This window comes from Mus musculus, chromosome 16 (genome assembly GCF_000001635.26).
Source record: "Mus musculus strain C57BL/6J chromosome 16, GRCm38.p6 C57BL/6J".
NCBI classification, from domain to species: domain Eukaryota; kingdom Metazoa; phylum Chordata; class Mammalia; order Rodentia; family Muridae; genus Mus; species Mus musculus.
The window spans coordinates 21,974,040-21,999,129 of NC_000082.6; the positions used below are offsets into that span (position 1 = coordinate 21,974,040).

Genomic DNA, 25,090 nt, shown 5'->3' on the forward strand with positions numbered 1-25,090 from the left:
ATAAGAGATGACACCTACCTCCAAATATTGTCTTGGGGCAACCGGGTTGATCTAGTCCTCCATTCGGGTAGAAGTCTATGTGTCCTAGGGCTTCCTTGTAGCCTAGTGCTAAAAGAGAACACACTCGCTTGGAGCTTGGGACTGTGCACATCCTGATGTCACCTGCCTGCAGGGTTAGGCAGGGGTTGGGGTGTGGTTGTTATCATGGCCCCTACTCTATTTAAATGTCTTGCCCAAAGCTGTCAAAAATTGTAGTCACATGTACACCAGGGCTGACTGAGCACAAAAATGGTGACAGTCTGAATCCCCCTGTGTCCAGAGATAAGTGGCTCTGGGCATGGGGCCACTACAGAGCTGACAAGGCAACCAGTTTCTTCTTTACATTTAGTCAGAGCTCTCTAAAAGCCAGGAGGCTCTTCTTGCATTGGATAAATCTTCACACAGTGAACTATGAAATGATTAATTTTTACTTAGTTGGTAAAATCTTAAAATGTTTGGATCTCATCTGGAGAAATGGCTCCGTGATTAAGAGTACTATCTACTCTTGCTGAGAGCTCGGCTAGGTTCCCAGCACCCACATGGTGGCTCACAACCACCTGTAACCCCAGTCTCAGGCCACCAGGCACACACGTGGTACACAGACATACATGCAGGCAAAACACCCATATTCATAAAAATAAAAGAATAAAAATTTTGAACCTAAGACAGATGTGGTGGCTCACACCTAAACTATCTGCACTTAGGAGGTTTAGGCAGGGTGACTGCCACAAATGAGCTTGAAGCCAGCTTGGGCTAAAGAGACCTTGTCTCAAACAGAGTGGCATCTAGGGTGGTAAGATTTAAAAAGGAAATATTTTTTTAAAGTGGGCACCTAGAAATGCAAACACTGTATTTTCTCTAGCCATATAAACCCTCAAATAATTAGAAAATGCTCTATTAAAAGGTTACCATAGAACCAGCTGTGGTCTAAGACCAGAAGGTTGACAGACAGCTTATAATCAGCTGGGATACATAGCAAGAGTCTCAGAAAAATAAAAGTAAATGTTTACATATATATGTATATGTTATGTGCAGTATATTGTAGCAATCATAATAATAGTTTTCCTATTTTGAGATGCTGTGTGTCAGCTGGGTGTCTTACACGCTCTTCCATTTTCATAAGGTCTGCCACACAGCCATGGGGAAGTTAGTGGAAGTAACTTAGAGGAGGGCAGGGGCTGGTAGACTTCAGGTTTGGCTCAGCATCACTAGACAGAACAAAACTGAGGATCTGCCTCACTGTGCCACTTGTATTCTTCCCTTCAAAATTCATTTCTCAAGAATAAAAAAAAAAAAAAGTTGTTTTATTCTGTCCACCTTAAAACAGCTCTTAAGCAAGGAACTATTTTTCAAATGTCACGGAAATGATGCAGCTGTCCACAAAAAGCCATTTCCCCCAGAGATAAACAGTCACTACTTGTCACAGAGGTGTGCCCATGATACAGGGTCAGAGGTGATTTTTAAAAATATGTGTGTAGTGTCCGTGTGTGTTTTTGTACACAGGTACCAGCATGAACTTGGTGGTCTGAGGACAACCTCCTTGCATCAGATGGATTCCAGTGACCAAACTCAGGTGGTCAGGTTCAGTGGCAGCCAGCACCCTTCCTGGTTGAGCCACCTCACAGACCTCAGGCTGACTTGTTGGTCTTTGTTTCCTGGTACTGGGGCATGCCACACAAACACTACCATTGAGCTACATCCTCCATCCTGGATCCTCAGTTTGTTAGCTAGTTGTTCTATAAAGAGGAAGCACCGTTAAATGAGCACTCTGATGCCACATCCCTCCTCCCCAAGTTCCCAGTTGGCTCCTCCTGAGACATTTGGATACAGCAGACATTTATCCTTTTTATTTTCTCAGCCATAGTCTTGCTATGCAGCCTTGACACCCGACCATGAACATCACCCCAAACCCCCACATGTACCAAATGACAGATAGGAACCCAGCACGTCGAAAGGCGAGCCTGGGAGATCCACCAAAAGCCAGGAGGAGGCCAGGGGTGCTTTGAATCACATCCCAGAGAAACAAGGAAAGAGACGACTACCCTGGAAACTAAGTGTCACAAAGCAGATCCGCAGCGGCGGCAGTGTGGGGGTGAGGTGGGGGCAGCGACTGAATGTCTTGGGGCCACTAACGCGCAAAGACAGGAGTATTACCGTCAGTGTCAGAGTGGATGACGTCCACGAACAGTGCGTCGCTGGGGTCTAATCTCTCCTCAGGAGGTCTCCCGTTGAATAAAGGGCCTGCAGGGTCAAGACCTAAAAGAAAAGCAGAGTAGCTTGGCGGTCCCACGCCGTGAGTCACTGCTCTTTGCATCCCTCCGGGGAGGCTGCAGGGCATGCTTGGGTGAGTAATCGCTAGCATCATCCCATCATGCAGTCAGGACTCCTGTCCACAGCCTGTAGCTTTTTCCCACCAGTGTTACTCTGACAGAGGCTGTTACCCTGAGAACAGCTCCAGGAGGAGGCCCGGTTGGGGAAAGAGCCCCGCAGCAGGGAGTCAGCTTAGAAAACGCTCCTCTGGCAAAGCCCTCAGAGAGAGGAAAAGAACGGTAGGGCTGGGAATTAAACCCAGGAACTTATCTTCTGCATGAAGCTACACCCAGCTACATCCCCAGTCCTTGACAAAGTTCCATAGTATCACTCAAACCAGCCTGAATTAGCTATGTAGCCCAGGCTAGCCTCTAATTGGATTTTCATCTGCTTCAGTCTCCTGTGTGTCAGGATTAATGAACAGCATTCATCACTTCTCTGATCTTCCCCATTCTAGGGACTTCAGAAGCCCCACTCGGCTCAGCTTTCATTCACTTACTAACTTTGAACAAGATCACAAAGTCATGTTGGCCAGTAAGATTCCATCCTACAGGTGACTTCCCCTGAGGCCCAGGGGGGTCTCAACCATCCTGGCCAGAGTCTAGCCCTCCATTTGCTCTGGTCTCTCAGTCTCTCAATTCACCAGGAAGCTGTGAGATTCTCTGGAGAGACTAGGTTTGGAAAAGCACTATATCACACTATCATCGGCAAATCAAATGCATCCCATAATGCCTGAACTGATTCTTGGTCTTAGTCAGGGTGAACGGGGCTTCATTTCCACAGTCGTGAAACACCACAACATGAACTCTGACAAAGTCCCCGCTTACCAGAGCCCTGTACAAAGAGTGTGTTAAGGGTATCCTCTTTGGGAGTAACCTATGAACATCATCATATGTTTAAATTCTTTTTTTTTTCTTGCTTTAGGTGCTGGAGGTTAAACCCCCGACCTCGTGCATGCAAACCATGTGCTCCCACACAGCTGTTCCCCTAATCCCTCTGGATGCTTTTCTGAGGACGGCTCCCCTTCCCGTGTTCCATGCACAATCCAGAGACAGCATCTGAGGTTCTGTTTCCTATTTTCTTCTCTCCCGGAGTCCTTGTGATTCCTTGAAACATCTCTCTTTTCCTGGTCCCTCCACCCCCAGCTTTCTTCTTCTGTCCTCTCCAACTGAAACTGGTGTGGGAGGGCGTGAGGTAACTTCTAGTCACTCAAGACCAACAGGTGGCCTCAATACAACAGGCCCCAACACAGTAGGAAAAAACTCCACAGCCTTGGAAAGAATTTACCCAGAAACCTTCCCCCTCTTCTCATCAGACAACACCAACTACTTTCGGGCCAAAAAATATAAATAGTAGGTGCTCTGGCTTAGAGCCTTCTGTAGATCTAGATAAAACATTTAGACCAGGGAGAGCACTGAGAGTGGTGGAAGATATCCACATACTAGCACATATAAAATGGAGGGAAAAGTGTGGTCCAGAACCTGAATCCATATTTGCAGTTAAAAGTTTCTGGCAGTCACCTAACGTGTGTGTGTGTGTGTGTGTGTGTGTGTGTTGCATGGATGTGCATATGCATCTTAGCAAATGTATGGGCACATATGTGTGTGCATATGGAGTCCAGAGGTCGACTCTGGGTGTCAGCTTGCTCTAACAATCCTCTCTCTCTCTCTCCCACCCCAATGCTGGGATCACAGCTGAGTCACACTGGTGACAAACTCTGGTCCTCACACTTGCATGACAAGTGCTTTTATCTGCTGAGACATTTTCCAGCCTAAAATGTTTTTAAAACAAATGGGAATTGATTTAAGAACGAAGACTATGGGGCTGGAGAGATACCTCAGCAAGATGCTGTCCTTTCAGAGGACCTGGGTTTAATTGCCAGGACACAACCTGAAGATCTACTGCTGTCTTCTGGCCTCGGCAGGCACCTGCACATACGTGGCACACACACACACACACACACACACACACACAAATCTTTTTTTTTTTTTTTAATATAAGGCTGGAGATATAGCTCAGATCACAGAGTGCTTATCTTGCATGCAGTGATGTCCTGGGTTCAGTTTCCCACGAAAAAAATATTAAATTAAAAAATTTAAATTTTAGCCAGGTATGGTGGTGCATATCTTTAATCCCAGCACTTGGAAAACAGAGAAAGGTGAATCTCTGTGAGTTTGAGGCCAGCCTGGTTTACAAAATGTGTTCTAGGACAGCCAGGGCTGCTACACAAAGAAACCAAAAAAAGAAAAAAATAATTTAGTTTTAAAAATGATATGCTTAAACCAGACATGGGAGAACTTAAGAGGCTACATCTCAGATTCAAGGCCAGCTTAGGGTACAAGTGAATTCAAAACTAATCTGGGCTTCAGAGCTACATCTTGTCTCAAGAAGATAAAACAAGACAAAACTGGATCATTGATGGCTTAGTAGGTAAAGGCTCCTGACACCAAGCCTGACACCCTGCGTTCAATCCCAGGACCTACAGGGTGTAAGGAGAGACCCGACTCCTGTAAATTGTCCTCTAACTTTCATATGCTTAGTGTGCCACACCCCACACATATATACACATACAAAACATATAGAACAAAAATTTAAAAAATAAAAATATTCTATATTTTAATTAAAATTATTTAATGTCTAATTATAAAAAGATAAAATAGTACTCAAAAATTAAAAATAAACAAAACAAAACCAGCCAGGTATGGTAGATCACACTTGTAGCCCCAGCACTTAGGAGTCTGAGGCAGGAGGATTGGCATAAACTTAAGGCCAGTCTGAGTTTAGTGAGTTTCTAGGTCAGCCTGGGCTACAGAGTAAAACCCTGCTTCAACACAACAAAACAAACAAACAAAATAATTCATCTTGTTTAACCAGCATATCTAAAAATTGTTGTGCCAATACATTCACTAATAAATGTGAGATTTGATTCTCTTTCTTTTTTCCTCTTTCTGAACCTTCGTCTTCAAAAGCCAGTGCTTATGTTGCACCTAACAGCCTATCTCAGTCTGCACTGGCTTCAAGTGTCCAGTGGCTACAGGGACCTAACAGCTACTGCATTGTTTCTCAAAGGGCTATCTATGGTCAGACTACCTGCATCTTCCGGTTGAAAATTTAGGCTCCTTATCTTGGAAGCAACTCATGGCAGAGTCTGGGCCTGGCATCCATAAGATTATGGATTCATCCCAGCACCAAACATATGAAGGAATGGAGGGAGGAAAGGAGGAAGGGAAGGAGGGAGGGAGGGAAGGAGGGAGGGAGGGAATGAGGGAGGGAGGGAGGGAGGGAGGGAGGGAGGGAGGGAGGGAGGAAGCTAATGAAAAGTCAAACCAAAAGCTATACCTGGAGAAGAGAAGCAGAAGAGAGGAAACTGACAAAGAGACAGCAGGGTGAAGGTCAAACAGGTGCTGAGCTGACCTACCCTGGTCTCAGGAAATAACAATGACTTGTGTCCAATCACAAACAATACAGTAACTGTTAGGTCCCTGTAGCCACTGGACACTTGAAATGAAGCCGGTGTGAACTGAGATGGGCTGTAGGTGCAAAATAAGCATTGGCTTTTGAAAAGGAAGGTTCAGAAGGAAGAAAAAAAAGAAAGAATAGTGAATGTGACAGATCACATTCCACCCCGTGACCCAGTGAGCACACCCAAGCAAGAACACTGAGACTCAGAATTCTCCCAACGCAGCTGGGACTAAATTTGAGACTCGGAGATGGTGAGGAGAGAACTGGGGGCATCCACGGAGGTAGACAATTGATTTGTGGTCAGGAAGTTGAGTCCAGGTCTGGGGGTAGGTCACATGGGATAGAGTAGCAGAAAGCCTGGTTTGGGAAATTTCTGTAATTAGAGTCTAGGAACGCTGCAGTTCACGTGGTCAGGAGGGCACAGGGGAGAACGTAGCATTTGGGTAGAATGAAACTCTTGGTTTAAGGGTACATCTGGTCCATTTCTTCCTAGCTCTGTGATCAGTGACCTCCAATTGGCAATGACATCATTAGTTACTACCAAGGAAATCAGCATAGAAACCAGCAATTGTATAAGCAGTCACTTATACACACAGCATGAGAAAGATACCGTTCCCTCTATCAGAAAGGGATTTCCAGGGTGGGGCAAACCCAAGCCTCTGTCCTTCTAAGTGAGAGTGTCTGTCTGTCTGTCTGTCTGTCTGTCTCTCTCTCTCTCTCTCTCTCTCTCTCTCTCTCGTATAGACACTGCTTTTAAAATATATAGTGATAATAATACATTCTGAACTTTTAAAACTACTTTGGTTTCCTAGAAAGGTAGAGAAATTAGATAATTAAGGTAGCCTTGGCTTTGGGGAAAAGTAAGAAAAAAGAATCCAAGACAAACCCGGGGAAGCCATGCCAGCAAGTTGGGTGCAGGGAAAGGGATTTGGGGTGAGAGGTTACCACACCCCCCCATATGGGTTCGGAGTCGTTTACATTTCCTCCCCTCCTACACACTTCTGTCTTACAGTCTCCCTAAACTTAAAAGCCTGTGCATGAAGACGAATCCCGGGAAAGGTGAATGATAACCTCCTGAAAGCTGGAGCCCACCCTCAGGCCTGGGAAGAGCTGTGGAAAATTCCTCAGCTCTAGACAAGAGATCCAGAACGAGTCTTTGTTCTTTAGGGTTTGGCCTCGTTCAAATCCGGTCTTTTCAATCATGTTTGCTAGAAAGCTGATATTTAGCCACGAATTTCCCGTCTCCTTTTCCGTCCATGAGTTTACAGTCATGCCTGGTGAGTTGCGCTCTGGGCACAGATAGATCCCCATGAGATATTGGAAGGGGGTTACCATAAGAAAAATAAGGTCACCACCAAGCTTTTCTGTGACATACACAGTTTGCAAAATGTTCTACGTGGGCTGAGGTCAATATTGCCTGTGTGGTGGCGCTCTCCAGAGAGCACCTGCCCAGGAGAGACCCCTGATATCCGACAGGAACCTTACCTGTGACTCTCCCCAGCTTCCCCTCATACGACTCGCCAACAAATCCAGCTATGTGGGCTCCTAGACTTACTCCAATCATGTAAATGTTGTCCAGAGAAGCTCCTTTGACCTAGAAGTTCATTAATAAATTGTAAGAGTTCAAGAAATTGACCACACTTGCTGAGATTTCCTGCTTACTTGGAGGGATTTTCCCAAGTGCTTTATATCTGTTCTCACTTGGGCTATCTTGTGTGTGGGTGGATATGCATGCACATCTATACATTTATTAGTAGAGGTCAGAGGTCAAAGAGTCAGGTGTCAGGCTGGAGGGATAGCTCAGTGGCTAGGAACACTTGTTGCTCTTGCAGAGGAGCCAGGTCCGATTCTCCACAACCACTTAGCAGCTCACAACTGTATGTAATTCAGTTCCAGGGGCTCCAATGACACCTTCTAACTTTTGTAGGCACCAACACATGCGTGGTGCACACATATACATGCAGGCAAAATACTCGTATACATTAAAAAAAGAAGAAAGAAACCTTTCTTTTTAAGTTAGATGTCTCCCTCAATTCCTCTCCACCTCATTTTTTTTGAGGCAGGGTCTCTCACCAAGCCTGGAGTTAGCTGATTTGGTTAGACTAGCCAACAAGCGCTAGGGAGTCCACTGTCTCTGCTTTCCTGGGTCAGGGATTACAGGAATGCACTGTTTACTGCTGTGCCCAGAGTTTTCATTAGGTTCTGGGGGTTGAAATCAGGTCTTTTTGCTTGTACACCAAGTGTTTATCAACTGAGTCAACTCCTAAGCCCCTACTGTCTCATTTGAATGTCGAAAGAGGGCTGGAGAGGTAGCTTGCCTCCTATATTATAAGCCTTAGGATCAATCCCACCATGGAAGAAAATGAGGGGAAGTTGCAGCCTCCGGCAATGTCAATACAACTCCTTTAATATACAAATAAGGACATTGAAGCCCAGAGTTGAGGTCATCTGACCCAGTGGGGAGGGTACAGAGCAGGATTCAAACCAACCTGCTAGCCCCAAATTTGTGTCTTTTAGTGTCTCCACTCCTGACACTTCCTGCTGGAAGCCAAACAGAGACATGTTTACGGCTTCCAGATAGGGGAAGAGATGGTAAAACACTTTGATGAGCTCCTAATGGAGTCACTGTCCCAGGGAAGAAAAGGTGAGGGAAGGTAGACCTCACTGACCACAGGCTGCAGGCAGCTCTCTCTGAGCCACCAAATGTCAGCCTGCTTGCTGGGGAGCTCACAAAAAAACTCATGTCACCACCAGCTACAGTGGTCACCACATGGGGATCTCTTTGAAATTGCTCTTACTTCATGTGATATTGGTTTGGTTTGGTTAAGACACAGCCTCTCGTTGTAGACCTGGCTATTCTAGAACTTGCTCTTGAAAGGAAATAAAACTTGAGACATGTTATTCATGTAATTTATGTCAAATAGCCCAAAGAGTTGTTTGTGAGCTTTGAAACCTGGGGCTAAGAACATAGCAGAACAGGCCAGGACATGCCTGGGCAGGCCTGTCGTTACATGTCCTGACTGGCCTAGTGCCTCCCTATCTCCCGCCCTTCTGACAGTCTGTTGATGTTTAAATGGACCAATCATGTAAAACCGCGCCAATTCCTCCCCCAGCCCCACCCCTTTTCTATAAAAGTCCCTAGCTTCCAAGCCTCGGGGTCGAAACCACTGTCTCCTGTGTGAGATACGTTTCGAACCGGAGCTCCGCCATTTTGGCTCCACCATGTGGTCGACACCTCTGTCTCCTGCGGGAGATACATGTTGGCCCGGAGCTCCGTCATTAAACTACCTCATGCTTTTACATCAAGATGGTCATCTGTTCGTGATTCTTGGGTGCGCGCTGAATCGAGAATTCGGGAATTGAGTGTGGGTTTCCCCACTAGGTTCTTTCACTCTGTAGACCAGACTGGTATTGAACTCAGAGATCTGCCTGCTTCTGCCTGCTTCTGCCTCCTGAGCCCTGTGATTAAAAACTTGTGCCACCACACCCTGGCTCATGTCACATCTTTGTTATGTTAAAGTCGGTGGGGCACAGCTCTTGAGAACAGTCTCTAAATAAAAGCTAAGGTCCTGCCTTGGGAGGCTTTCTAAAAACATTGACTGTCCCGTTTCACTGTGGTTGGCAATAATCTGGACATTAATAGCTTGGTCTTTTAGCTGAACAAGCTACAGACGTTGAAGGAGGTCCAGGCGTTTAAGCTAACAACTCTAAGCAGAGCCCCTCCTACTCAAAGACACCCACCCTCATGGTAGTAACAAAATGATGCTCCTTTCACAAGGCTTTTTGTCACTAGCTACAGAAGATTATGCAGGACTTAAGATCTAAAACATTTAAAACGAGAACATTGCTCCATACCCCTTTGCTGTGGGGATGGACAACCTGCAGGGCCACACCCTCTTCCCTGGGTTTATTCGGATTCGCACAAGGTTACAAAATGTTAAAAAGTAGCCACCCCCCACCCCCTCCCCACTCCCATCCAACCAAGTGATACCTCTTGGTTTTAAGCTTCCAAACCAGCCACCAAGGTCATCTCAGACAAGTCTTTCTTACCAACATCTGGTCAATAAATTCCTTCAAAATAGAAGCTACTTGTCTGGTCTTGCTAGACGCATGGGGGTATATCACAGTTGTCGCTCCTCGATTCCAATCAACAACCACTACATTCATCTCTTGTACACTGATCAAACTCTGTACCAGCTCCTCTATCCAAACCGGAGGGGAGCCTGTTGGCCGGAAACCGTGGATTATAAAAGTGGTTTTCTTGGTCACATTTAAGCTCCCCAGAGCTGTGGAGTTGATGATCTGTGCACAGGTCTGGTCTCTCTGTGTGTAGAGCATCAGTCTCACGGAGAGTCCTGTACCAACCACCGCGCTGTGGAAGCTCAGTCTGGTGAAGGACGGGCATGTTTCATCCGTGTCTGGAAATGAGAATTAGACGGCATCATGCAGTGCCTCCTAAGCAAGACAGTGCTGTGATCCCCTCCTTGATGCTCTTACAGTCCTCTTTACACCGCCTCCCCACAGCGCCTCCCCACAGCGCCTCCCCCACAGCGCCTCCCCACAGCGCCTCCCCCACAGCGCCTCCCCAGAGCCTGGAGCTAGTTCAGTGATGGTGAAAAAGTCATACTTAATCCAGTATTTTTTTTTTAAAGAAGATTTATTTATTTTATTTTAACATATGTGAGTACACTGTAGCTGTCTTAAGTCACTCCAGAAGAGGGCGTCAGATCTTGTTATGGATGGTTGTGAGCCACCATATGGTTGCTGGGATTTTGCTCTTAACCGCTGAGCCATCTCACCAGCCCAATCCAGTATTTCTAAGTAGTGATTCCTGGTTTGTCTGGACATCTTTCCCCAGACTCCTTCAAGCTCAAAAGCAGAAGTTAGCTCAATGGAGCTTCTACAACCCTCCCAGCCTTAAGTACATCCTCATTAGCCCGCTCCCTCAGAATCTGTGAGTGCCTCACTTACAGCACACTGAAATCATCTTTCAGGGATCTATTCTGGGTACTGGGTATGGGTGTGTCTACCCTGTGAGACCCCATTCTCCTTGAATGGTAATTTCTAGGCTGTGTATCCTTGGAGAGACAGAACACAGCCAGAGAGTCGGCAAAGGAGTCTCCATGGTCTCTGTGTAGAGCCCTCTCCTGGGAGGATGGTCAGAGGGTGGTCTGCCCTGCCCTGAGCATCTGAAAACGCAGACCATATCAGCTGGTGCTGAGCCCCTTTTCTTCTAGGCTCCTCAAGCTCTCCTTTCGAGCCTTCACCCTGCAGAACAGTCTTGGAAGAAAGGAGGACTCACGGAAGGGACAGCACAAATGTAGAAAGAAGGTCTTCTTGTTTCAAAGGCCCACACTTGGCCTGATCCTCCCCCCCACACACACACACACACACACACTTCTCCCCCAATCTCTCTGCCTACAGATCAGGATGTAGCTCTCAACTTCTCCAACACCATGCCTGCTATGCCTGCCCTCATGCTCCGCGTCATGATGATAATGGACAAACCTCTGAAACTGTAAGCCAGCCCCAATTGAACACTTTCCTGTATAGGAGTTGCTGTCCTGGTGTCTCTTCACAGCAACAGAACAATGACTAAGAGAGTCATAAAAGGGAAAATACCAATTCTTAGAAAATCTAACTAAATATAACTAAACATTTAAAGGTAAAGGGCCAAACAAATGATTCAGAAAATATAAACAGCTAACTGACGATGAAATCTGTGTGCCAAAAATGTTAAGAATAAATCAGTCTAGGGCTGCAGAGTGGGTGCACTGGTTGAGCACAGGCTCAAGGCCAAGGAACCAATGGGTAAATCTGCACAGAGGTTTGCTTCTGCTCTGTGTGCTCTCCTAGTCTTGTAGCTTTTTCAGTTATTTCCAAGTAAACTTAAAAGGAAAGGACAAGGCAGAGACCCACCAGTAATAGACAGAGGAGGAGATGGGCTGTCAATCTGACCTCAAAAAGCAAAATTGGGTGGATTGTGATGGCACATGCCTTTAACCCCAGCATTCAGGAAGCAGAGGCAGGTGGATCTCTGTGAGTTCAAGGTCAGCCTGGGCTGCATAGTAAAACCCTGTCTCAAAAAAAAAAGGGGGGGGGCCTGGCGAGATGGCTCAGTGGTTAAGAGCACCGACTGCTCTTCTGAAGGTCCTGAGTTCAAATCCCAGCAACCACATGGTGGCTCACAACCATCCGTAACAAAAAATCTGGAGTATCTGAGGACAGCTACAGTGTACTTATATATAATAAATAAATAAACAAAAACACCAAAAAAAAAAAAAAAGGACGAAGAGGAGGAAGAAGAGGAGAAGGAGGAGGCCACCGCATCAGCAGCAAAAGCAAGGAAAGCAAACTGGCAGGAGATGCAGCTTAGTGGTAAAGCATGGCTAGTGTGAATGACCCTGAGTTCAATCCCTTGTAGAAAAAAAAGAAGAACGAGGAAGAAATGAATGGGAAGGGGAGAGGAGAGGAGGGGGAGGAGCAGGGGGAGGGAAGGGAAGACAGGAATAAGGAGCAAAAGGAGGCAGATGCTTGCTCAAGGCTTCGGTTCAAAGGGCAATGGAGGAGAGTTGGAGACAAACAAAAGCTCAAGTTGCAAGATGATAGAAGTGAGAGCTGGAGTGACGGCTTGGTGGTTAAGGGCACCCAAGTGGCAGCTCACAACTGCCTGGAACTCCAGTTCTAAAGGTTCTGCCATAGGCAGGAGACCCACACACAGTACACATACATATATACACACAGCAACATTCATGCACATTTAAAAAAAAAATGTGGAGGCTAGAGAGATGGCTCCGTGGTTAAAAGCACTCACAGACTGTTACAGAGGACACAGGCTCAGTTCCCAGCACCCACATGTGTTATATTAACCACCTGTGACTAGCTCCAGGAGATTTGAAACCCTCTCCTCACCTCTATTGGCTACTGCATGCATATGGTGAACACACATACACTGAGGAATACAACAAAAATATAAAATCAAATTTAAAGAAAAGGAAAATATATGTGGATGTATGTTAAGATGCAAGAGTTAAATGAAGAGTTTTGAGGCCCTTGGTTTTGGACCTTTGGACCTTTGCAATATTACAGAGGCTTTAGGGAGCTCCTCAGAGATGGAACACACATGCACAGGGCCCTGCATCCAACTCCAGCCACCGAGAGAGAAAAGGCAAAAATGGCAAATACGGGTGACAATTCTAGTTTCCAGACACAACATAACGATCAAGAATTGCAATATTTTAAAAAAGATCTATTTATTTATTATATGTAAGTGCACTGTAGCTGTCTTCAGACACACCAGAGGAGGGAGTCAGATCTCGTTACGGATGGTTGTGAGCCACCATGTGGTTGCTGGGATTTGAACTTAGGACCTTCGGAAGAGCAGTCGAGTGCTCTTACCCACTGAGCCATGTCACCAGCCCAAGAATTGCATTATTTTAAATAGAAATATTTGAAAGCCACTCTGTATGCCACCATCCCACACTTGGCTTCACTTAGGGAGAACAGCTCTGTAGAAAGTGAAGCGCAGCCCCAACACCAAGCTGGGGAGCATCCCCTAGGGTGATGTTAATGCTAGGGAGAAGTTAAGGGGACAGGGATGGAACAGAAGGGGAAGGACATTAACTTCCGACAGGTCCCCCAAAGGCAGGGAACCTTGGGACACACCTATTCTGACTTCTCTCAATGGAAACTTAAGAACCTAACTATCTAGAGACATCTGGGTACTTTTGGTCATGGCATGAATCACAATAATAGTAAAGTCATACACAATGTTCTGGGCCCTGCATCGATGCTGGTATAGTCAGGCATGGTCCTGTAGTAGGTCAACACTTCCATGTCACCCTTCACTTCTTCTTCCTGAAAATGTGTCAGTCAGCTTAGAAAACCCATCCCAGAGCAATAGCTCATGATCTAATTTGTCATCTGATAGTCCCAGAGGTGTGGAATGGGGTCCCAAGCTCTCTGGGTCTTATCCATCTGTAAAACTAAGGAGGGTTGTTGTTGGGTTTTTTTGCTGTTGTTTGTTTTTGTTTGTTTTGTTTGTTTGTTTGTTTGTTTGTTTTCAACACAGGGTTTTTCTGTGTAGTCCTGGCTGTCCTGAAACTCGCTCTGTAGACCAGGCTGGCCTTGAACTCAGAAATCTGCCTGCCTCTGCCTCCCAAGTGCTGGGATTAAAGGCGTGTACCACCACCTCCCAGCTAAAGCTACCTTTTGTTCCAGTCTGTGTGACCTACACGGATGGCCTGGAAAGTAGTGTTGTTTTTCACGTGCTGCGGATGTGTGCAAGAGAGGAATGTGGCTGGAATTAACCCTGAATGAGCTCATCCTGGGGAAGTCAGATGTTTCTTTACCTAACTACTAGGTCTGTTAACCTTAGGAGCCCTGAACTGTAGACCTATGGGTTAGAAGCCACATATTCCCCCTGGGTCCTTGAGGACAGGAAGCTAGTGAGCTGAAGGCTATAATGAGAACTTGCTACAGGGGGGTGGGGGTGGGGAATCTGTAGAAAGCTCAGTGGACGTCACCATGCCACCTGGCAGGCTGCCTGCCCTTTAACCCCATCTATCATAGCTTATCTGAAACAGAAGAAATTATACCTGTCGTTTCTGGATTATTTTGGAATTCATTTACACTGAAATAGCATATCCTGTGGAATTAGAATGAAAATGGTCCCAACTGGCTATTTGCATGCTTAGTCCCCAATTGGTGAACTATTTGGGAAGGTTTAGGAAGTGTGACCTTGTTGGAGGAAATGTGTCACTGGAGGTGGGTTTTAAGGTTTCAAAAGTTCATGCATGCCAGGTCCAATCTCTCTCTCTCTTTCTCTCTCTCTCTCCCTCCTTCTCTCCCTCCTTCCCCCCTTTCTGTGCCTGCTGCCTGTGGATCAGGATATAAAGCTCTGAGCTATTGCTCCAACACTGCCTGTATGCTTCTTGCCATGATAATGAACTAAGCTCTGAAACTGTAAGCAAGCTCCCATTTCAATGCTTTCTTTTATAAGACTTGCCTTGCCATGGGGTGTCTTCACAGCAATAGAACAGTGAGTAAGACACACCTCTATCCCATGGAGGCTGTCCACTCACAAGTCACTTGGTCTTAGGGGTTCACCATCAATCTGTCTGAAATAGTCCCTGAACTGTGTTGGGACTGATGTTTGCTCTACCCAGTCTTTCTAACCCTTCCTCTCTCGGGGCCCAGCCCCAAAGCATGCTGGGAGGTCTTCCTGCCCACTCTTCCCTCCTTCCCTGGATCCATCAACTGTACTCCTGTCAATAGAGCTCTTGGGTTTGTGGTTTCTTCGTTTGGTTGGTTGGTTTGGTTTGATTATTTTTTAATTACACCAATGAGGCACACAGGACATGTGTATCATTGTGTGGAGGTAAGAAGGCACATTAGTTGGCTCTCTCCTCCCACTATGGTGGAACTCTGGTTACCAGGCTTGGCAGCAAGTGCTTTTAACCACTGAGCCATCTCACTAGTTCCCTTGGTTTGGATTTTTGAGACAAGGTAGCATTATACAATCCAGGCTGGCTTCAAACTCAGGATACTTCTGCCTCAGCCTCCTCTAGTCCTGGAGTTAGAGGAGTGTAACACCATGCCTAGTTCAAAACTAAACTTACTGTTTATTAATTTTTTTCCTATTTGCAAAACATTTTATGAGGGTATCATGTGCAGGTTTAGTACTCATAGAGGCCCAAAGAGGGTGTCAGATTCCCTGGAACTGGAGTTACAAATAAAAATGAGCTGCCATGTGGGTGATGGGAACCAAATCTCACACCTCTGGAAGAACAACAAGTGCTCTTTAACCACTGAGCCATCTCTCCAGCCCATTTATTAGTTTTGACTTTTAAAAGGCCCAGCTCAGGCCCCTTTGCATATCAGGCAAGCACTCTACCACTGGGCTCCATCTTTGATTCCCAGAACTAAACATCTGTAAAAGACAACAATGGGTCTTGACCATGTTACAAAGTAGCTTAAGCTACTGATGGGTGTGGACCATGTTACAAAGTAGTTTAAGCTACTGATGGGTGTGGACCATGTTACAAAGTAGCTTAAGCTACTGAGGTCAGGTTTGTGTGCTTGTATCAAATGTGTTCCTAGCACTGGAGCTTTTTGTTGGTGTCAAAATTCTCGGCACTTTAGAGAACATACAAACACTAGACATTGTGAGAAATAAATGTGGGCAATGGCTTCCCACATAATTTCCATATTTTATTTTATGCTGGTGTATTTAAAGTTATGAACTATTTTATACTTCCCAAAGGCAGACAATTTTTGGACTATTTAAGTGATTTCTTACGAAGTCAAGGTTACTCAAAGGACAACAGGTATATTAAACTGGTTTTTCAAGTTTAACCTCATCTCTCATAGTTCACTGAAACAGGAGAAATTATGCCTGTCCTCTTTAGACTGCTTACCCTGAAATAACATTTCTTACTGACACCTGGAAAATTATAAGGAAATGGGCTCTGCATGCAGCACCCTTTGAGGAAGACTCTGGATTTTATTCAAAGGTGGCATAATTATTTATTAAGACTTTCTTATATTAAAAGAAACAGATTCAAGTTGAAAATCAGGGCTATGTAGCTCTGGCTGGCCTTGAACTCACTATGTAGCCAAGGGTGATCTTGACCGTCTGATCTTCCTGCCTCCACTTTGTATGTGCTGGCATTGCAGGTGTGCATACCACATCAAGTTTCTGCAGTGCTGCAGATCAAGGCCAGGTTTCTTGCATGCTTGGCAAGCACTTTTAACTGAGCCATAACTCAAGACTCACCAAGACACTTTTTTAAAGTCTTGGCCATGTCTACTTACATACTGACCATGGATGCACTCCTGACAGAGTTATACCATCATGACTTTCAGCTCAAAGAGAAATTCTTAAGTAAAAACACAGTATAGTTTTGGGAAAAGTAAGGGTTTGAGTGTCCGATCTAGGTTTGAGAACTAGCTCTGTTTCCTAGGTACCCAAGCTGGCACAATCAACTCTCTAACCTCTCTTAACTGTCAATCTTGCATTTATGAAAGGACAATGATAATGATAATCTTAGGCAGTGCTACACAAAGACAGGTTCAATTTGAAGCCAAAAAATGTGTCCCTACACATATGTCATTATTTGAATTTGAAATGTCATCCACAGGTTCATGTGTTTGAACATATGTCCCCAAATGTTGGCACTTGTTTTAAGAGGCTGTAGAATACTTGGGAAGTGGGTCCTACCTAAAGGGAGTGTCTCTAAGGGCCAGGTCTGAAGTGTTCTGGGCTGCACATGTTTCCAGCCTGTACTGGCTAGTTTTGTGTCAACTTGACACAGCTGGAGTTATCACAGAGAAAGGAGTTTCAGTTGAGGAAATGCCTCCATGAGATCCAACTGTAAGGCATTTTCTCAATTAGTGATCAAGGGGGAAAGGCCTCTTGTGGGTGGGACCATCTCTGGGCTGGTAGTCTTGGTTCTATAAGAGAGCAGGCTGAGCAAGCCAGTAAAGAACATCCCTCCATGGCCTCTGCATCAGCTCCTGCTCCCTGACCTGCTTGAGTTCCAGTCCTGACTTCTTTCAGTGATGAACAGCAATGTGGAAATGTAAGCTGAATAAACCCTTTCCTCCCCAACTTGTTTCTTGGTCATGATGTTTGTGCAGGAATAGAAACCCTGACTAAGACACAGCCCCTGTCCTGTTTCCTGACTGCTAGGGTGTAGCAGTCACACCATCAGCTCCATCACTATCAGAGCCCCAAGCCACCCTGCTTTCTCATGTGATGGACTGCATCCTCTTACACCTCCTGCCAAAGAAGCCCTCCTCATTTCAGTTGCTTCTGCTGGTATTCTGACACAGCAATAAGGAAATTAATTCAATATGCTCAATATTCAGCACATGTGCGTGCGCACACACAATGCTAAAGAAAATGTAAAAAAAAAATTAAAAATAAAATAATGCAAAGGATAAGACGGTAGAAGTGTCACACACACACACACACAACTTTTGTATTTTGAATCAACTGACAACAGTTCATCAACACTCCACCATAAAGAAAAAGAAGGGGAAGGGCTCTCGGAATAAAGCTCTGTGTGACTCAGTCTGTTTATACAGCATCACCAACCCTCATAAACTGCTACACAAGGAAGTGGAGCCAGCCTGGGCCACCAGGGAACAGGTTGCTGATAAATGGCTTTCACCACACAGTATAGGTGATAGAAAAAAAAAAAAAAAGTACCCTTTTTTTAAGAAAAATGTTGGTGTTTTCTTCACTGTGCATTTACCTGCAACACTTTTTTTTTTTTTTAAGATTTATTTATTACATGTAAGTACACTGTAGCTGTCTTCAGACACACCAGAAGAAGGCATCAGATCTTGTTACAGATGGTTGTGAGCCACCATGTGGTTGCTGGGATTTGAACTCTGGACCTTCGGAAGAGCAGTCGGGTGCTCTTACCCACTGAGCCATCTCACCAGCCCCCTGCAACACTTTTAAATATTGCTTATTGGAAGGGTAGAGGGCTCAGTGGGTGAATGGCTCAGTGGTTAAAGTCACTGTCCACTCTTCCTGAGGACTTGGGTTTGACTCCCAGCACCCACATGGTGGCTCACAAGTAACCATTAATCCAGTCTCAGATCAGAAGCCCTCTTCTGATCTCTATGAACACTGCATGCACATGGTACACATACTACATTCAGGAAAACACTTAAAATGAAATCTCAAAGAAAATTTTAAAAAATCACTTATCTTGATATCTGAGTTTTGGTCCCTCTGCTCCTTGGATGGGTAGCCCTGGCTGTCCTGGAACTCACTTTGTAGACCAGGTTGGCCTTGAACTCAGAAATCCTCCTGCCTCTACCTCCCAAGTGCTGGGATTAAAGGTGTGCGACACCACCGCCCAGCGGATGTTTTTCTGGGGAACGTTATTCTCACCCACTTTACCCTAAGGCCCAGACTGTCAGGATTGCTCTAAGAATTATAAGTGATGCCTATGAGGTTTCCAGAGCCTTGGCACACAGATGTCAAAAAGTTAGCAACTGGGGGCTGGAAAGATGACTCAGTGGTTGAGAGCACTGACTGCTCTTCCAGAGGTCCTGAGTTCAAATCCCAGCAACCACATGGTGGCTCACAACCATCCGTAATGAAATCTGACACTCTCTTCTGGGGTGTCTGAAAGACAGCAACAGTGTACTTATATATAATAAATAAATCTTTTTAAAAAAAGTTAGCAACTGTTGATTCAATGATGGGCTGGGAAAATACTATTTACCCATAGGATTATACAAAGACTTGAAACAGTGCATTCAAGGTGGGCTGGAAGTAAATCCTAATATAATTATTATACATTTTCTAGTTAGAGTCTAAGCTTCACCTATTAGCATACTTACATCAGTTTACAAAATTGACTTCTACCGTCTTATCCTTTGCATTATTTTATTTTTAAATTTTTTACATTTTCTTTAGCATTGTGTGTGAGTGCACACATGCCCTTGCATGTCACAGCTCATACGTGAGGAGCTAGTGTTTCCCTTCACCTCTCCGGAGGTTTGGAGGATCCAACTCAGTTCACCAAGCTTATACAATTGGCGCTTTTACCCACTTGCCATCTCTTTTACCCACTCGCCATCTCCCTAGCCCCTTTTGAATTAATTCTAAAACATGTTGGAGCATTTCTGAAAAGGCCTCAGAATTATTTGAACAGTTATTTTCCTTTCCCTCGTCCTGGCACTCCTATGTGTGTGTGGTGTGTGTGTTTGTGTGTACGCATGTTCACATATGTGTGTGTGTGTGTGTGTGTGTGTGTGTACACGTACGACTGTGCTTATGTATGCAGAGGCTCTCAGCGTTTGGCAGGTGTCTTCTTCAATCACCTCCCAGCTTATGAACTGAGGCAGGGTCTCTCATTGGAGCCTAGAGCTCTCTGATTCCACTGGTCCACTGGCTTAGGGATCCTCTGTCCCTGCCCGCAGAGTTCCTGTGTGGGACTTCATACCCCTTAGGCATTTATGTGGGTTCATACTTGTCCGGCAAGCGCTTTTTCCCCTAAGCCATCTTCTCAGCACCAAAGATCACTTTCTTTAACAACCAGTTTAATACTGGAACCAGCAAGACGGCTCGGTGGGTCAAGGCAACTGACAGCCCGACAGCCTGAGTTGGAGCCAGTACCACACAGTGGGAGTAGAAAACCAGCTCCTACATGCTGCACTCTGACCTCCACATGTGCCCTGTGGCTTGTGTGCCCAAACATATGAAATAAGTTAACAAATGTAATGGAAAACAGTTTGATATCTGAAACCTTACCCAGTCCTGGAGTAGAGACATTTCTACCATATCTAGTCTGCATTTAAGGTTTCCAGTTTGTTTGTTTGTTTGTTTGTTTGCGTTATTCTTGCAGTTGGGAACATAACTCAGTAGTGTGTTAAGGCCATAGGTTTAAAAGGACCTAGCACCATCTGCGCTGCCTCCACCTAAGGTTACTTCCGTAGAGCAAACAGCGTGTGCCATTTTTAGAAGCTGTGGAGCATGAGTGGTCTGCAGGTCTGATATCTGCCCCCTGCCCTTTAAACAGTTATTTCAAGGCTGGGTGTAGTGGTGAACACCTTTACCCCAGTGAGTTCAAGACTGGCCTGGTTTACACTGTAAGTTCTGGGCAGCCAGGGCTACACAGAGAAACCCTGTCTTAAACAAATACAACTTATGTCAGAATTCACAGTCACAAGCTTTGTGTGAGACGGAAGTGGGTTCCAGGAAGGACTGAGAAGTACATTTCCCTTCAGGTTTGCTATCTCAACACGGAGATTCATATTTTCATTTTGATTTTATTATCTTTCCTTGTATTAGAAATTGAACCCAGAATGTTATACATACTAGGCATATATTCTATGACTGAACTACATCCATGGCCTGGCAATTAATAATTTTTAAGATATAAATATATCACATACTATTATAAGGAATTTATTTATATGAAATTATTATTTTTGTAACAGTGGTTTAAATACACCTAAATAAATACACGAAAGTATACAAATTTACCATTGCAAAAAAATATAAAACAAAAAAAGAGAAAATGAGTTCGAGGCCAGCCTGGTCTACAGAGTGAGTTCCAGGACAGCCAAGGCTACACAGAGAAACCCTGTCTCGAAAAAACAAAAAAAGAGGGAGAGAGAGAAAGAGAGAGAGAGAGAGAGAGAGAGAGAGAGAGAGAGACTTCTCTACGTAAACATCACAAAATAAATTTTTACAGTTTCAAAAAATAAGTTATTTAATTTTATGTAGGTCAGAAGACACAATTTAACTAAGAAAAAATTAATACTACCCTTAGCCTTTTCAAGTTAACTCAAGAGATAAGGGTTTGATCTATGGTTGAGAGGGAAAAAAAAAAATCACCATAAGGAAGCTCATTTTACCCATAGCTCCTGGCCTCAAATATGCTCACATAGAACTTTGACGTCCACTAATACTTCTTAAAGACATTGGCTAAATGACCTACCTGATTTCACCAAGCACATGAAACTGATGAAAAAACATAGCCTCAGCATAGGGAACCTCAAGAGATCATGTGCCCCAAACACGAGGACGTGTCGCACTCCGCACAGAGCCTGGCGTTCCCGCGTTCCCGCGTCCCACCCTGAAGTCTGGCTTTCTCGAAGCGAGTGAGTCCGTGACAACAGGAAGTCCCCGAGGGAGGCTCTGTGGCCCTGTTAGTCCTGTCAGGATCTTTGGCTCCTCCTCTTTGCAATAAAAGGTCTGGGACTTTCTGCTTGCACAATTGGTGCATATGTTAATGTGTCATTTGCATTTGAAGGATGCCGAGTAAAAGGTTTCCTTCTTCGTGGGCGGTTTCCTAGCTGTTTGGCTTGGTGTGTTGAAATCAACCTCATTTGGAATCCTTTTCCTTTATGAATGAATCCCGGATGACAAATCCGGGTCAGTATTCTCCTATCGCCACTATGTATACAAAGCCACGTTCATGTTAACTCCAAGGTCTCCACAGAGCTGTCTTTAGACTTTTATTAAAAACATTTCATTGAGTTCAGCTATACAGCCTAATTTACGAATCTCTCTATGCTTCAGAGTTGTACTTAGCTTGCTTACTTCTCATCCAGAGTCCTGGTCTCCCTCATAACTGAGTTTTTATTTTTGCATTTTATTTACTGAGTGTGGCAGGTGAGTGTGGGTTGCAGTCCCTGTCCTTCCGTTGCATAGTCTTGGGGTCAGGCCTGGGGACAAGCACCTTTACCCGCTGTGCAATCTCACCCATCCAGTTGTCGTCTTAAAGGGGAAGAACACATCTACATCTTTCCAACCTTTCTAAGGCCTACACTAGAAGTAACCAATCCTTCTGCTCTGTGAGGTTATTGTGGGTGAGGGTACTTTGGCAGTAAAGAGTGTACCTAGCCTAGATGGAAAGGCAGGTCACTAATGACAGGATACACTGCAAAGTGATGTAACCCTCTTTGTAGTGAAAATTCCCCTAATCATAAGTTTCTGGGTATTTGAAAACCTTAAAAATAGTAAGGACAAAACCTAACAACAAAAAAACCCCACATTTTCACTCAAACATCAGGCATAAGCCATTAGTCATTTAGCATTGTCGAGGTGCCTGTGTCAAGTGCTTCTTGACAGAGGTATGTGGCCTCAATAAATAAAACATTTATGTTCTGTGTGTCTCAACTTTCTCAATCATGAAATGAAGATAAGATCTCTTGACTCACGGGGTTATGCAGACTAAATGAGGTATGTGAGCTCAAGTCTTCAACACTATGCCTGCTGCCAAAGTAATTGCTCCTGCCTCTTGCTAACTCCAGGTACTATCTTCCAGGTCACACAGCTGACACTGTCCCCACCCCTCTGAAGACTTGCTATAGAACAGAGAAGGGGAGCCGGGCAGTGGTGGGAGGCCAGCCTGGTCTACAAAGTGAGTTCCAGGACAGCCAGGGCTATAGAGAGAAACCCGGTGTCTTGAAAAACCAAACCAAAACAAAACAAAGAAAACCTGAGAAGGGGGCTTCAGGAGGAACTTGAGGAATGAGGGCCTCCTAGACCTTTTGAGAACTGTAGTGGGCTTTGCTTTTCTGTCCTGTCGGGAAATGAATTAAGGAACTGTAAACAGGAAACCCAACTCAACCCGCTTTTCTGCTTTGCACTTGCTCTAAGCCTTGCTCCTTTGAAAACAAGGGCTCTGGAGGACAGAGAGTTGTTCTGTCTCTTTAATGAACCTGCCCTGGAATGTGCCGCTCCCTGCTGGGTCAGTGTACCCACCTGATAAGTATTTGTTGAGTTCCCATCAGTCTAAAGTGCTTATCTGGACCTAGCCAATGTACTTTAGGGGCGAAACTATCCGATCCTCAGTTACAGGAATAAGGGTCACTCTGCAGGGTGGTCTTCTAGATGTTATTAATGGTTAGAGCACAGAAGTTCCCCTAACCTCATGGCTGGGTGCTCAGTTTTCATTCCAGCATTAAATGCAGCAGAGAAGCAATGGAGGAATCCATTCTTTCTCCTTTAGAGGAGTAAGAAATATTGACAGTGTAATAACAAGTACCAACTGTGCAATAGGAAAACAAAACCCTCCAAAGGTGGGGGAGAAGAGGAGTGTAGATGTGAGTCAGCACAGGACTCTTATCTGTTTAGTGGGTGGAGATGGGATCCAGGACCTTGGGCTAAGCAGGTGCTCTACCACCAGGCTGCCTGCCTCCCCAGCCCTGCAAGGGATCCTTCAATGGAGGAATACTTCTGTACTTTAATTGGGTGGTATCCATACAAATCCATGCAGTGAGATTACAGAGAAACACACACAGAGACACACACGTGCACATGTGGTGCTGACAGAGTCTCTGGGTTGTACCAATGTCTACTATTTTCTGGTTTTGGTAGAATGTTACTACTTTCATAAGATGTTGCGCTGATGGGAAACTGGGTGTGTACACACAAGGACCTTCTACTGCTTTTGAAATGTCTTGCCAACCAATAATTATTTCAAAGTAAAATGTGTTTTTAAAACTTACAAAAATGGGTCAACTCTTACAGTCACTGAAAGAGCATTAATTTAAAGGAATTCTGAGGAAGCCCCCATCTTTTTCTCCACCAGCTGATCAAGAAGCTCTCAATTCCTATGGCCCTATTAAGGGATAATTCACAAATGTCACTATTGTCCTCAGCCCAGCCTTTTAGCATCACCATCTTTATTTAGTGTAGTTTTTTCATTCAGAGCCTCACCTGGTGTCGAACTTGCAGGCAATGAACTTCCTGTACTCCTGCCTCAGGCTCCCAATTGCTGGAACTCTCTCTATGTGTGAATCACCACAGCTGCCTCTCCAGCCTACAGTGTGCTGTGTGCTTACTTGTTCTGCTTCCTCTTCTCCCCACTCACCACAGACAGCAGGGTGGAAAGGGGCAGTCCAGCTTCTAGTGCATGGACTGGGAGGGCAGGTATGCGGGTGTGAAGGTACTGGGGAAAGGTAGTTTGATTATTCTCTATTTGACAGCCAGGAGAGGTGACCTGTGTCCCGGCCAAGTAGCCGTATGACTCACTGTAACACGCTCTTGCCAACCTGCTGTCTCTCACTTGGAATACAAGTTCAGAAAGATGAGTCAGTTTCCTCGACTCATCCAACAGAGAGGTTAGATTTATACTCCCCAAACTATGCCTTTCTTCCCTCTTGCCCTCCCTCCCTTCCTTTCTTCTTTTTTCTCCTCCTCTTCCCCACATTTCTTAACAAGCAGATGAACTGACTGAAACTCACAGTGGAAGAAGAGAACTCCTAAAAGTTGTCCTTTGACCTCCACATGCATGGGTGCAAATAATAATAATAATAGCAATAACAATGACAATAATAAAGTAATAATAAAATGCTTTAAAAGTATTTTTCTGGGCTTAGTGGGTAAGAGCACTTGTTCTGCAGACACGAGGGCCTGAGTTCAAGTCTCCAGTCCCCATGTTAAAAGTCAGATGTGCATAGAGTCACACACCTGTAAAACCAAAGTTGTGGACAGAGACAAATGAATAGGAAGAAAAGAGAGCAGACTTCTGAGCAAATAGGAAGAAAAGGTAGATGAATAGGATGAATAGGAAGAAAAGTAGCAGACTTCATGAGATACTTTGTCTTGAAGGAATAAGGCAAGGAGCATGTCCTCCTCTGACCCAGAGGACACTTGTGCCCACATACAACACAATCACACAATTACACACGCACACACACACACACACACACACACACACACACACACCGCAGGCCTCATAATATCAACCACAAAGAAAGCTAAACATTGTTTCTAGACATGATGGTTACAACAGGA

At 44.9% G+C, this 25,090-nt stretch overlaps 1 protein-coding gene across 5 annotated transcripts in view; it reads right to left on the reverse strand.

The window, feature by feature from the left end:
* The window catches only part of Liph (lipase, member H), a 41,842-nt gene extending 20,223 nt beyond the window's left edge, over window positions 1–21,619 (reverse strand). Inside the window, exons 1-5 of one of the 5 annotated variants that reach the window (NM_001289582.1) lie at window positions 21,282–21,503; window positions 9,862–10,229; window positions 7,297–7,405; window positions 2,194–2,295; window positions 19–102 (exon numbers count right to left, since the gene is read on the reverse strand). In NM_001289582.1, coding sequence (NP_001276511.1) covers window positions 19–102; window positions 2,194–2,295; window positions 7,297–7,405; window positions 9,862–10,229; window positions 21,282–21,330 — 712 coding nt within the window. In that variant the 5' untranslated portion in view covers window positions 21,331–21,503. Of the gene's footprint in view, window positions 1–18; window positions 109–2,193; window positions 2,296–7,296; window positions 7,406–9,802; window positions 10,230–21,281 lie in introns of all 5 variants that reach the window. The other 4 variants (NM_001083894.1, NM_001289581.1, XM_017316982.1 and 1 more) reach the window with 4 other exon arrangements.
* Between the last annotated feature and the right edge of the window lie 3,471 nt (window positions 21,620–25,090).